The sequence below is a fragment of the Magnolia sinica genome, chromosome 12, assembly GCF_029962835.1.
Source record: "Magnolia sinica isolate HGM2019 chromosome 12, MsV1, whole genome shotgun sequence".
Taxonomy (NCBI): Eukaryota; Viridiplantae; Streptophyta; class Magnoliopsida; order Magnoliales; family Magnoliaceae; genus Magnolia; species Magnolia sinica.
In genome coordinates this window covers 81,643,060-81,656,909 of record NC_080584.1, presented here as the reverse complement: position 1 = coordinate 81,656,909, position 13,850 = coordinate 81,643,060, and the positions used below count along the sequence as shown (strand labels likewise).

Genomic DNA, 13,850 nt, shown 5'->3' with positions numbered 1-13,850 from the left:
GCAGGCATGCATCTTGACATGTTTACCTAGCAGCACATGACGAGCTACATTTTCAGCAGCGTCTTAAATATAATTACAGTTATAAAGTCCTGAAAGACGGATTTGGCAACTTATAAAAGAAGTTTCTTATTTGTTTGATGCCTTATGGAAGCAGGTTTTGGTTTTGGTTGATACACGCTTTCATCCAGTAGATACAGAGCTTCAAGTTGTTGGAAAGGAATTTTGACAATGGTAACCAAGGTTCATCAAGGAGATTCAATTGATATAGGCGTTGGAAGGGACAACAGATTTTGCTACAATGTTTGGTGCGGTGATGAAGCATAACAAACTGCGTCCCATTAATCATTCACTGGCCACACACGAGGAATGAAGAGTAGACTGCTATGGAAGGGTGGAAAGCAATATAGTGCGGAGTCCAACTTTTACAAGGCATTTCACCGAGGAAGATTTCAAATCTGATGCAACTGCTAGCTTTAGCAGTCATTGATCAAGGGAAGGAAGACGTCCTGCATTGGAGATGGGCCAGGTTTTGTATGACCTTCTTCAGGTGGTTTCACCCATCTCATCTGATCAGCTGTACGTTTTTGGTGTAATAGCCTTTGGGACCCCTTTTTCTAATAAAATTCTTACTCACCAATAATTTTTTTAAAAAAAATAAAGTCTTATTTGTTTGATATATTTCTTTTTATCCTCTTTTAGCTTTAATGCATTCATTGTATATACAGATTTCAATAGTACATTAATGAATACATGAAAACAAATACTTCTGAGGAAGAAAATGAATAAATAGTTAAAGTGAGAGCCAAGATCACATTTTCATCATCTAGGAGAGAACAAGGAAGCTAAACCTTTATCGACAGTCATTTGGATGGGGCCATAGTCCATGAGATCCCTTTGCTCACTCTTGTATGTCCCTTCCCCTCTAGCCAAAACTTCCCCATCGGAGTCTATGATACCCCCTTTGGTTGGGTCCCCAGCCTGTTGACCTGGCTCCAATCTAAATGCTTTCACCTGCAATTTTAACACAAGGAGAAAGAATAAAGCACCTATGCTTCAAATGCTAGAGAGACCCAAATATGAAACAGAGTACTTGCTCAAATCTCTTGCTGGCTTTGATTGGGACGAAGATTTTTTATTTTTTTATTTTCCCCTCTTTTACTGAAAGAAAACGAAATTCCACAAACGAACCCTCATTTTATTTTTGATAGGTAAACTGGGATTGAACCTAAGACCTCAATATTGAAAAACATTCTGTCCACCATTGAGCTACAGGTTGAAACCCTTGATGCTAAAATGGTTACCTGACTAAGATAATTTTCACTTGAGAGTTGAGAAACTCAAGACTTAACCTGAAACCAGTATTTTGATTTCCAATTTGAACCAAAACAGTCAATTGAAAGCTCACCAACTTTCATTAAACATGATCCATGATGACTGGGGAAACTGAGTCAACTCACATCAGTTCCAAGTCAACCAATAAGTATTTTAGAACCTAGTCAAAGAAATTGTGAAGACTTCTAGAGTCAACTCGGAGATCAAATTCATCTTTCCAATCCAGAGTTTGACTCTGCTGAATCAATTAGAAACTTGTGAGTTTTTATGATAATGGACCCCATATTTGATGGTTGCCTCAGTCAAACTTTTTCTTCCTCACAAATCTTAAGAAAATACATCAAAAAGAGTGTTATTAAGCAAAGAAGTGTGAAATGCCTAAGAATGATTTTGAAAGAAGTAACCAAATTAACAATATTGGCCATACATTTGTCACAAATCAATGACCAAATATCGTGACACAGTTGATATTTCTAGCCAATGTGCAAAACATTATTTGTTGGCTGAAAGAAAAGGTCTGAATTTCTTTAAATGCACAGACATTAGGACTAAAAGCTCATGATGCGTGGAGCAAAACGCCAACAGATTCAGATGCGGGAGCCAGGATGCGTCTGTTTAAAAGTGTTTTCAGGTTGGAAGTGGAGCATGAGTCTAAAGTGCAACCTGAAGCGGTAGTGGCGCCTAGTTAGAAGGATCACACAACTAAGCATAGAAATAGAATAGTAGAAGGTATAATGTTGTAAGCTCGTGGAAATCAAGGCAAAAAGTTGCTGGAATTGCATAGAACAATTTCGCATTTCTGGCCCTTTTTCTTTCTAACAAAACATTACAATAGCAAATGGTAAGAAATGTTCTAAAACCAGCCTTGAAATCGCTACTGATACAATATATAAAATAATGGCGATAACCCCATAACCAAAGATCGTGTCATTTCAAGGTAATTAGTGATTCTATAACAAATGTAATTACCAAGTACTTAATTAATTCTAATTAAGCGCACCTTGAGATACATGACATAGGGTGATTTGACATGGCCTCCATCGTTCATCTTTGTCAACAATCCTAGAAAGGCTGTCTTCGGGCAATCTCTGATAATGATCAAATCCAAATAACCATCTGAGAACTGCACAATAACCAAGAAAAATGCCTGATGACCAACTCAAACCCAAAAAGAACAACAGAAAGTAGAGCCCAAGTTAAACATGTTCGGGAGTGTCTTCTTGAAAAGTTCCTCACAGAGGACTTAAAGAATAATGAAATTACGCATTCCCAATCCCAATTGAATTGGTGTCCTTGACTGTTGCTTTTCCATTTTATACTTTAAATGAGGACCTTGTGATGGAGTGAAACACCAGTATATACTAACCATATGTGTAATTCCACCACCCATAGATTTAAGAATTCCAACCATTATAAAAATTCAGTTAACTGTTCTTGTTTGAATTTTTCAGGGGTTGTATAATTAGTCAGTGGTTGATTCATACATATGATAATCCATATTTGTGTTCAGCATCATAACCAAGGTGTCCCGTATCGGTATCGGTTGGCGTAACAGTGCCCTCCGAAACCGATACGGATACGGGGGCGTAACGGCGATACAGGGGCGTAACGGCCTGTAACGGCGCAAATTTTTTTTTTGCCAAAAAAATATGAAAAAATATGGATTAAATCCAGAATATTCTAAGCATTCCAAATATGCATTCATTTATAAATTGGAACATGTTTATGGTGGTGTAACGGTCCACTCTTTGGTGAGAAGTTGTATCGGACTGTTTGATTAATTTTTTAACCAGGTAACTTGAATTTGACTACAAAATTCATATATTTAATTTTTTAAATATGTAATTTATATACTTAACATCTTGATATCATTTCTCCCAATAGTTCTTTAAAAAAATTAAATTAAATTCAGGTAGATGGCGTTGCCAATTTGGGGCTGACTTGGAGGACCAATTTATTCTCCAAATTAGCCTCAAATTCATGCCATTTATTGTCATTATCCCACTTATAAATTGGTGGACATTTATTGGATAGTGAATCATAAAATAAAAATAAAAATAAAAATCAAAAGGCCTTATTTTAAAAAATAAAAGTTCACAAATTAACAATTAAAACTATTCAAATAATTTGATTTTGGCATTGTGAGTTAGCAATTGCAGTCCATAATTTAATTGTCAAATTTCAAGTTAATATATGTCTCTTGTACAATTTTTTAAGGTTTAAATTAGGAGGGACTCGGATGTAAAGTGCAGCACACGTGTCAAAGTTTTTTGGGCCTCACCCGTGATGAATGTGTTATATCTACACCATTCATCCATTTTGCCAAATAATTTTAGGGCATGAACCCAAAAATGAGGCACATCCAAAGCTCGAGTGGATTGCACCATAAGAAACAATAATAATTAAACGTTCACCATTAAAAATTTATTGAGGGCTAGAAAAGTTTTAGATCAAGACATGTGTGTTTTCCTTTCATCCACGTCAATGTGACCCAATTAACAGGTTAGATTGAAAATAAACATTACAGTGGACTTTAGGAAATTTTTAATGGTGAGCATTCTATAACCACTATTTCCTATGGTGTGGTCCACCTGATATTTGGATATTACTAATTTTTTGAATCCTGCCTTAAAATGACGATGTAAAATGGATGGATGATATGGATAAAATATATACATTATGGTGAGGCCCACTCGGTTCTGATATGATTGAATGGAAAATAAACGTTACGTGCGCCCTAAATTTTTTAACCGTGAAAATCATTATCCCTGCTGCTGTTTTTGGTGTGGTCCAGATGATCTCTGGATATAATTCATTTTTTGGCCGGTGCTCTAAAATGATCTCTGAAAATAGGTGAACGGTGTAGATGTAATAAATACATCACCGTGGAGCCCATATAACTTTGATCTCCTTTGAACCGTTCATACAACTTGGAGCTCGAGGAGTGTCAGCGTTCGTCTTTGCGTGACACGTATCGCAGTCAGCTGCGGCAAATAAAAAAAAACAGAGAGAGAGGGAAACGAAAAGAAAAAAAGAGGGAAAGAAAGAAAAGAAAAAAGAGGGAAACGGGAAAGAAGAGATTGAGAGAGAGACAGAGAGAGAGTGAGAGAGAGAGGAAGAAGAAGAAGAAGAAAGGAAGCAGCCGCAGCTGCTCGAGAAGAAGAAGAAGAAGAAGAAGAAAGAGAAGAAGAAGAAGAAAAGAAAGGAAAAAAAAAGGTAAGGTTTTTTTTTTTTGTTTTTTGTTTTTTTTTTTTTTTTCAGGGCCCGTAACAGCCGTTACGGGTCTGTAACGGCCGTTATGGCCCGTAACGTCCCCGTAACGGCCGTTACGGTCACAGAATTCCATAACGGCCGTTTCGACCCCTTATCGCGTAACGGGTCCCACCGTTACCGTTATGTATCGGCCGTTACGGCCGATACGTAACCGATTTGGGACACCCTGATCATAACAGATCCCTTTAAATATATTTCCTAAAATGACTCTAACATTTCTTGCTCATCATCTGGGCTGTGCGTGTAATAATTGCACTACAGTACAAAAATAGGCATGACTGTGTTGGCATGTGAATGGTGTCAATATGAGCCTCTCTCATGGCCACTTCCAAGAGAACAGGTATTTGAGGAAGGTTGGTATCTAGTGGGAATTGCCCATAAAAATAATTTTTCTACTGGGAAGCCACTCATAAACTTCTGCTAATCCAGCATTTAAAAGTCAATCGCAAACTTTTCAGAGACAATCTAAGATGATTATGATGACGATGATGATGATGATTACAACATTGTTGGGATATGTTCATGTGCATTTGTAATGATTGTTTTGGCAGACAAACGGCAAGTAGGGGCATGAATGGATGGGCCAGGTGGGTTTGGGCTTGGATTTTGAATTGTTCAGGCCAGACCTATTCAAATTGTTTATTTTGCTCAGCCCAAGCCTGGCCCATTGGTAGCCCTAGCAACGCCTGACTTGTATGCCTGTCCAACACTAACACTTGAGCCATGTCCAAGTAATATCAGCTCCCCAAAAGGTCTAAATTGATAGCAGAGAATACCCTCTAATACGTAAACAAAACAGGGAGCAAAGAGGAAAAAGTAGTATGGATGCTTTTGAGAAAGAAAGACAACCTTGGCTTCAGGTGCGGGCATGGCATCTTCACTTGCCCAAGGCACGTTATGAAGCCAGACTGAAATAAAAGGTCCTTCGATAGTCCTCCACTCCAGATCCTCTGAGCAAGAAAGAGGCCCCTGATAGCCTCGAAGCTGAACTTTATCATTATCCTCTTGGTTTTGATTCCATGTTACGAAATTGCTACCGGCCCCATCATTTTGGTTGATAGGGTCCCCATAATTTTCATAGCCCAGTGCAGGAATAAAAGAAATGCAACCGTGGTACTTTCGCAAGCGTATCACCCGCAAAATGCTCTGTATGTGAAATCAAGTATAACATTGGTCAAGCACATGTTGAAATTTAAAATGCTGCTGAGTAGGTTGTCCCTAGTCACGCACAAAAGATCAAGCAAGCATCATGGTAGACGAATTAAAATAGCAAGAACGTTAGGAGATTCCCATGAAAAGAGTGCACAAACTATTCAAACATTTGACAATTTATGCACATTATATAACACTCCCATCATCCAAAACCATACTATGAATGCTCAGTATATGATTGCCTACTTGAAAAATCGACAAGATCATATGCTACCATGAAACTGCTGAGTTCTAATAGGCATATAGCTCTAACAAACCTAACCCAAAAATAAAGAACTAAAAAACTGGTAATAGAAGATAAGATCTGAAATCATATACATACATAGAAGTCTAAACGAGCACTTCCCATCCATCTATACTTCTCAGATTCAATATCAACATCCGCCACAAAACCTAGAAGAACAAGTAACCATTTGTTAGTCTGGTTCCAATAATAAACAAGTTCATGTGAAAACCAATTGAGTAAATGGAGATATATGCATCTAAGAACATAACATGTAATGCAAAAAGGACTGGCGGCAGCTTAGACATAGCCTTTCATTTGATTCATATATCAAACACTTAATATTGAAAACCGATATGAAAGTTTGAGTGCATACCCCATGCAAGCATCAAGACACTAAAAAACCTTGTCTGCCGTTGTAAGACAGTAGAAACGTCCAGAGAACGTTTGTGGCCTGTATCAATACAGAACAAAAGTAAGAAAAAATAATAAAAAAAATAAATAAATAATCCAAGCATAATGCAGGGAAATATGAGGAAAGAAATCAGCTATTGGAATCCAACCATGCCACTTAGGAAGAAAAAGATATTCTATCAAAGCATTACAAAATTGAAACCTAAATATAGAAAAACACCCAACTAGATGTACCATAAGTGACATAGCAATATTTAAAAGGATCCAACTAAGCATTAAGAGCTTACCTCGAATAATAGCAAAAGTAGCATTTGACACAGTACAAGGATCATCAACTGAATCCAGCAGTGACTTCACCATGCCATTTCCCGTACCTGCACTCAAAATAGTGTAACTGAGCCATGAAACCAATGGTGAGATAAATAATCACTTCACTAAGATAGTCATTTAAGAGAAATGTTCCAGTGCTCTTAGAGCACTATAAGTTGTAGTGCTCCTAGTCACATTGGGACACTTGGCCAATATGATCCATTGAACTGGACTATTGGTTAGGTCCAGCACATGTTTAATGGACTATCATGCAAACATCACACAGATGTAAAAAGTATTAACCATTTGATCAATGGTCTTGCGTATGGATGTTCAAGATTGTTTACAAGAAAATAGGTCCAATCAACAATTTGATCCATCTATTTATTAGGGCCCATCATGGAGTGGTTATGATCATGATATTAAAAAATGGTTACATTACAGCTGTAAGAGCCGTTACGTAACAGTAACAGTGGTAACCGTCATGCGATATAGAACCAGAACACCCAATTTGAAGGGGATAAAAAAAAAGGCCTGTAATGGGCCTATAACGGCTGTTATGGGCCCATTACAGGCTGATATGGGGCCATAACAGACATATACAGGCCTGTAATGGGCTGATATAGAGCCGATGCATCGTTTCCTTAAAATAGAAACAAAAAAATCGACCATTACCGGGGCATAACAGCTGTTATGGGGTCGTAGCAGTCATTATGGCCCGTATTGTAATAGCCATACGGCCATAAGACTGGTTGTTACCACCAATGTTTTAAATATCGATGATATCAGCCAATATATCCCACGATATATCTTGTATCCCACCTGCGCAATACGAAACGCATAAGTAGTGCCGATATATCCCACATGTTCGATACAGTGAGCATTTTCAATTTCCGATCCCTTTTTTTTTTGTTGAAATTATGTTAAATCAGTATCAAATGGTTACAAATTTGTTGCTTCGTCATGTTTTGCATAAAAAATCATGGCATTGGAGCTTTGATTTCGATATTCATTGGTTCTTCATGTTCTCCATGTTTTTTTTTTTTTCCTCAAAATTTTCCTTCAACCAGCTGTCAATTGAGACTAACTTAGAAGTATTTAGGAGTATTTGATGAAATGATCATCACATACACTCTAATTTTGAAATTTAAGTGTAGGTGGTCTTGTTTGGGGAAATTTTGAAATTTTCCCAATTTCTCCGAAATTATTTGCAAGGTTGCACCAAACATGAAATCAAGCATGTATGAGGGCTGATCTACTAATTTGTCAAGTCCTTGTCAATTTTCGAAAAATACAAATCATTTTTTAATTAAAATTATTAAAATATATTTTTTTTTAAATTTCTCTTCAACCAACTGCCAATTGAGACTAATTTTGAAGTATTTATGAGTGTTTGATGAAATGATCATCACATACACTCTAAATATTATGCATTCAATATAGTTCAATCAAACAACGCATAACTTAAGACCCTATACAAAGGAAACCTATTATGTGCACTTTTCTTTGAGATGTTATAATTTAAAAGTGTGTATTAAGGTCTTTTCTAACAATCCCGGAATTTTCATTGAAAAATTCAACCATTTTCCCAATGTTTCCCCATGTTTCCCAAAAAGTGTGATAAATTACCCAATACAAACGATATATCCCATGCGATAACCGATACATATCTGTAACCCAAGGATGTGATACGTAATACGATACCGACATTTCGAACACTGGTTACCACCACCATTACCATTATTGAATACTTTCTTAGGGCTCGTTTGGTAGCTTGTATTTAGTATGAAGTGAAATCCAAATTAGAATTATCATGGAATCAATGTGAATTGGAATCCAAATCACAACTGTCATGTAATCAATGTGAATTGGAACCCTCACTTGTGTTTGGCAGCCTGTAATTGGAATACAAAAATTGTGTTTGGAAACCTGTATTTGAAATGCATTGGAATTTTGAAGTATATTGACAGGAATATCAATTTGATTAAGTAATACAACTTTAATACCCCAAATTAGTGTACATATGTGGCATTTCATAGAAAGATTGTAAAAACCCATTAAAATATATATTTTGGCCAAAAAATGAGGAAATCCGAAACCTTGGGTGGACCACAAACATAAGGATCCCAACTTGTCATGGTTTTTAACCGTCCATTAGATGGCCAGTGTTTGGACATTTTGGATCATTCTATTGGTGGATTTTAGTGATGCGCCTGATAATTGGATTATTTCGGGGTATCATCAATGTGCCAAGTGTGTAAGGTATTTCATAACAACAATAGTGGCCATAACGGCCACCTTCATCACCATTATAGATATGGGCCATAACGGTCCTTATAGCTTTAAAATAAAAAACAATAATAAAAAACCTATTTTGGCCGCTTAACGTACCGTTACAGGGTTTTTATGAGGCATTTTTTCCATAACAGCCATTACGGCCATTATGAACTAGTAATGTATAACAGTTACAGTCATTATCATCACGTAATCATTTTGGGATACCTTCCACTTGTGCAGCAAATTAATAGCTTAGCGACACCTTTGTCATTCGTGCGACTCTCCTGCCTTTAAAAAGAGAGCAACGAGCAAAGGTATTTCACACAAACCGAATGGATTCACAGCAAAACAAAGGAATTTCAAAACACACCTAAAAGCAACTTTTCATTTACTACCGATTACATGGTACCAAACACACCAAAAAGGTACAATTACCACTGATTACAAGGTGCCAAACAATACCTTATGATTCTAAAGATTTTTTTTTGTTACACGACTGTAACAATCCCGTCCCTTGCTTGGGAAAATGATGGTTGTACAAAATAAGGCCAAATCAAGGATCAATCGGATCATTTGAGCAGTGTGATTTTGCATAGTAGCCTATGAAATGTGCTCTTGATTTAATTGACAATTCAAATTGATCAATTAGACTGTGTCCCAATGCAACTAACAGCACCATAACTGAGAGCAAGGTATGCTTACTTAATGACCCGAATGGTAGCAGTGGCAACCGTTATGCATTACGGGGCTGAAACAGTTACAACAGCCATTACAGAAAAAATGGCCCGTAACGGTCTGCAACAGGGATGAAACCTTTTTTTCCTTTAAAAAAGGCCATTACGCCCCGTATCGTAACAGTAACAACAGTGGCCATTACCACCACCATTAATGTTATGGACTACCTTGTCTGCGAGCACTGGAGCATTTCTCATTATTTAATATATCAAATATTAGCTTCATAAAATCATTTTGGTTTGAACAAAGTTGTCATTGCAATTTCAGAAAACAACATTAGCTTCATAGAATCACTTTGCCTCATCTCTAATAAATTGAAATATTATATATTCCAAACAAGAAAGCCAAATGAATTTGACTTTACTTTTTTTTTTTAAATCCCAAAGTAACCCTAGTCACAATACCAGTGACAGTGACATCAGTTGCATAACAAGGCATTTACATGATCAGTTTCAAAATTACAATGGCAGTGTATGTCAAGAATAACTGACAATATGCATATGCAAAGAATAATCACTTTTATGTGAATTTGAAAGTTTTAAAGTCTTGATGAGGATAAGCTAGCAAAACCTGCTGGAACTACCCCAAGGGGCATTTTTATAGCAGCCTCCCAATCTTCTCTTTGGAGCAAACCATTTACCACCTACTACACAATGTGCAGTGTATAAGAAAAGGAAAGAGAATGAGAGAAAATGATAAATATCATGAGCTGGATCTGGACCAAGTTGATCAGTTTGGCTATGCTTTAGTTACCGAATCCAAAACTCCAATCTCATTAAGAATCTAGAGTTTCCATAGACTTTGATGAATCTTTTGATTTCAGAATCAATTATAACTCTTGGAACTTCAGAATAGATCACTTACCTCAACCAGGACACCGTCTCCACTGACACAGACAATCCCATCATACTTTGAAAGATCCAAAGAATTGGCAATTTCTTTTGCATGAAGCTGATATTGAGTTTCTGAATAATAGCATTGGATAGGAAAATGTTTAAGGAGTGAAAAACGGAAAAAAAAAAAAAAAAAATGACCAAAAAAAAAGACACAATCATCAAATGCAAACAAGAAAATGTGTAAAAGAAAATACTTTAAGAAAATGTTGAAAACAAAAACAAAAAAAAAAAAAAAACAGTTGAATTTTACATACCTTGCAATATATAGTGGATATCAGCAGCTTCCAATAATGGTTGAACTTCACTATGAAAAACCTTCAATGCGCATTTCTTTCCACCAAAAGGATTCACAAGAATAAACAACCTTTTTGGCCGCCCTGTTACAAAAACAGAGGTGGAACTACAATTAGTAAAGGACAGAATCTATCACGAAAACAGACATTAGATGATCTTATGATTCTAGACATCGAAATGGTTCCGGAAGAAATTGAAATAATAGCTACCTTCAAAGGGAAATCAACCCTGAGTACAAGAAATCAAATTCCTCATCTGGTGCATTTCGTTGATCTGGACAACCCATCGGGTGCATCCCTCCATGGATGCACCACTTCCCACAGACCGCACTTATTGGACTCCCATGCCTATCTAATTGGTGGACCTTTTCTTGTTTGATGCTGACTGATGGCAATATTCTTTTCCAGTAGTTGATTGAATGGTTAAGATTGTCTAATTGATAAGACATTTAAGTGTGGCCACCCCCTACTTTCTCTAACATGGGGGAAATGACTTAATGTGCATCAAATCCACCCCATCCATCAGGTGCACCACCCTTGTTTGGCCTTAATCCCAAAAATCAGGTACCAACACTCAGGTGGTCCACCCCATAAAATTATACTTAAAACCACTAAATTCACGTGGTATGGCCCACCTGAGTTTTAGAATATTCCGATTTTTGGGTAATTCCTGCATCCTAATGAAGCACATCAGATGAATGGCTTGGATGACATATAAACAACACAGTGGGCAGCACACAAAACTAATGGTGGGTGTCTCATCCCAACTGTTTCCTATGGTGTGGCCCACCTGAAGGTCATCATAATTTTTGGGGCTCCATGGAGAAAAAGAGTGAGCGTACCTGATGGACGCGATGGATCTTGTGAAAGTTCCACCCACATGGCTCTCAGTTAGCGAAAGTAACCTAGTGAGTAATCTAGTGCGAGGTACACTAGCACGGTTCTTGTTTTTGAGAGCTCAAAATAAGGAGCACATACAGTGCAGTGTAATAATCTCATTAGGAAAGAAATTCAAGACACTTGAATTTTTAATCCGACAAACGCTTAGAGGTCCCTACATAATTGACTTAAGAATGAGAGAGAGAGAGAGAGAGAGAGAGAGAGAGAGATCAAATACTAAAATGCCAATGAAAAAGAAGGAAGAATACAAAAGCATACAGCTCAGCACCAGGGAAAAAAAAAACAGACAATTCTAGAAATTTTTAGAAATCAAAATACAGCTCTTGTTAAGTGCAAAAATTAGGATCTTCGGATGCTATCAGGAACAAAGACAATTCAGTAAAAACAAATATTTCCAAATTTTAAGAAATTCAAAACATTTCAAGAAAACAATAGTGGGGGGTGTTTACAAATGAGAGAAATTTCGAAAAAAAACAACGGGAGAATACAATTCAAGAAATGATGAAACAACCAGTAAATTAAAAATAAAAATGAATAATGCAGAGCATGAGTAAAAAAAAATTGATACTAATTTCTGCCCCAAAAAACAGACAAAAAATAATCAAATATTTCATAATGTTAGAAAAATGAAATTTTCAGAACACTTCAATTCATAATTCAAACATCAACGTGTGTTTAAACATTTTTTATTTCTGTTAAAGCAGCTCTCTGAAAATTTTGAAAAAAAAAAAAAAAAAACACATTTCACATTTAAAAAATTCATAATTTACCCCAAAATGCCAAAACCAATGAAAAACCCAATTCCTCAAGAAAATAAATCATTAAATAAGAAACTCACCGAGCGATTCGATGAATTCCGTCAACTTCTCACACCAAACCCGCTTCGATTCCTCCGTCAACGGCTCGAGCACAAAATCCTTCCTAGCTCGATCGCCTCGCGACCCGCTGCAGTAAAACCCGCGCTCCATCTCCGCAAAAACCCTAACCCTGATTCCAGAACCTTCAGCTGAAAACCCTAGAACCTCGCTCTCGACATTCAAGCACCGGTCCGTGCCGGTTTCCGTCTTCCACCGTAACTTGCCGTCTGTGGAGAGCGATGCTGCCGTTATGGTTCCGTTAACACGGATCTGCTCTGAGATGACTAGGGTTGGGGATTCTGGTGTGGACTCCATTTCTAGAGATTGTTCTTTCATTTTTTCCTGTTTCAGAGAAAGGAAGAGAATGAGAAGAAAATTATAGGAGCAGCTTCAAAGCTTTGAGGAGTTCGCCAGACAGCGGCGGACGTCTAATTCCAAATCTACACGCGTCTGTAGCTTTTCACATCCACGCGCGGATACACGTGTGAACTTGTAACATGTATGATTAATCTGAACCTTCCATAAGATTAGAAACGGTGTTTCCATATTTGATTATAATAATTATGACATTTTACCCCTCAGATGAACTATAGAATTACAAAATAAATGGACGGGTAGGATTTACTTTCTACATTTTGGCCTGCTTAGGCTGTGAATCTGACTGATTCTCTTTTTCGGTCCAATCACATGGAAAGATAAATCTTCACAACCTTCAGATATTGGCACGTGTGTGTCTGTTTGATGGGCAGCAGTCGACACGCGTGTGGAAAAGTGTAAATAAGAACCCTCGTGACGGAAATACGTAGAGACATTTTGGTTCATCGCCACTGACAAATCCGTCGCATGGATTATACGAAGTATCCCCGAATGAGATTCGGATTCGGGTGTGATCCCTACTGGTCGGTGCTATGTGGGACCCAGCATGATGCATTTATTTTATCAACGCCGTCCATCCATTTTTAGATATTATTTTAATGCATGATCCCAAAACTGAGGTAGATCCACGACTCAAGTGAACCACACCACAGGAAACAATGGTGATTGAACGACCACCATTGAAAACTTATTAGGGTCAACTGTAATGTTTCTTTACCATCCATACTGTTGATTAGGTCGCACGGACATGGAT

General features: G+C 37.2%; 1 protein-coding gene across 1 annotated transcript; it reads right to left on the bottom strand.

Annotated features, from left to right (window-relative positions):
* Positions 1-678: 678 nt before the first annotated feature.
* On the bottom strand, positions 679-13,118 carry LOC131221896 (sphingosine kinase 1-like). Its single transcript, XM_058217195.1, has 10 exons — positions 12,703-13,118; positions 10,926-11,048; positions 10,640-10,740; positions 10,346-10,418; positions 6,742-6,828; positions 6,417-6,494; positions 6,140-6,210; positions 5,455-5,751; positions 2,333-2,455; positions 679-1,011 (listed from the first exon to the last, which is right to left on the bottom strand). The coding sequence occupies exons 1-10, from the start codon at positions 13,055-13,057 to the stop codon at positions 820-822; spliced, it is 1,500 nt and encodes a 499-aa protein (XP_058073178.1). The 5' UTR covers positions 13,058-13,118; the 3' UTR covers positions 679-819.
* Between the last annotated feature and the right edge of the window lie 732 nt (positions 13,119-13,850).

What these genes read in the sequence shown, in the direction of transcription:
- LOC131221896 (XM_058217195.1), bottom strand. Translation starts at nt 13,057, where the DNA reads ATGAAAGAACAATCTCTAGAAATGGAGTCCACACCAGAATCCCCAACC. An exon ending in TGTCTTGATGCTTGCATGGG is followed by an intron (nt 6,211 to 6,416) that starts GTATGCACTCAA and finishes TTGTTCTTCTAG; the next exon opens with GTTTTGTGGCGGATGTTGAT. An exon ending in CCTATGTCATGTATCTCAAG is followed by an intron (nt 1,012 to 2,332) that starts GTGCGCTTAATT and finishes TTAAAATTGCAG; the next exon opens with GTGAAAGCATTTAGATTGGA.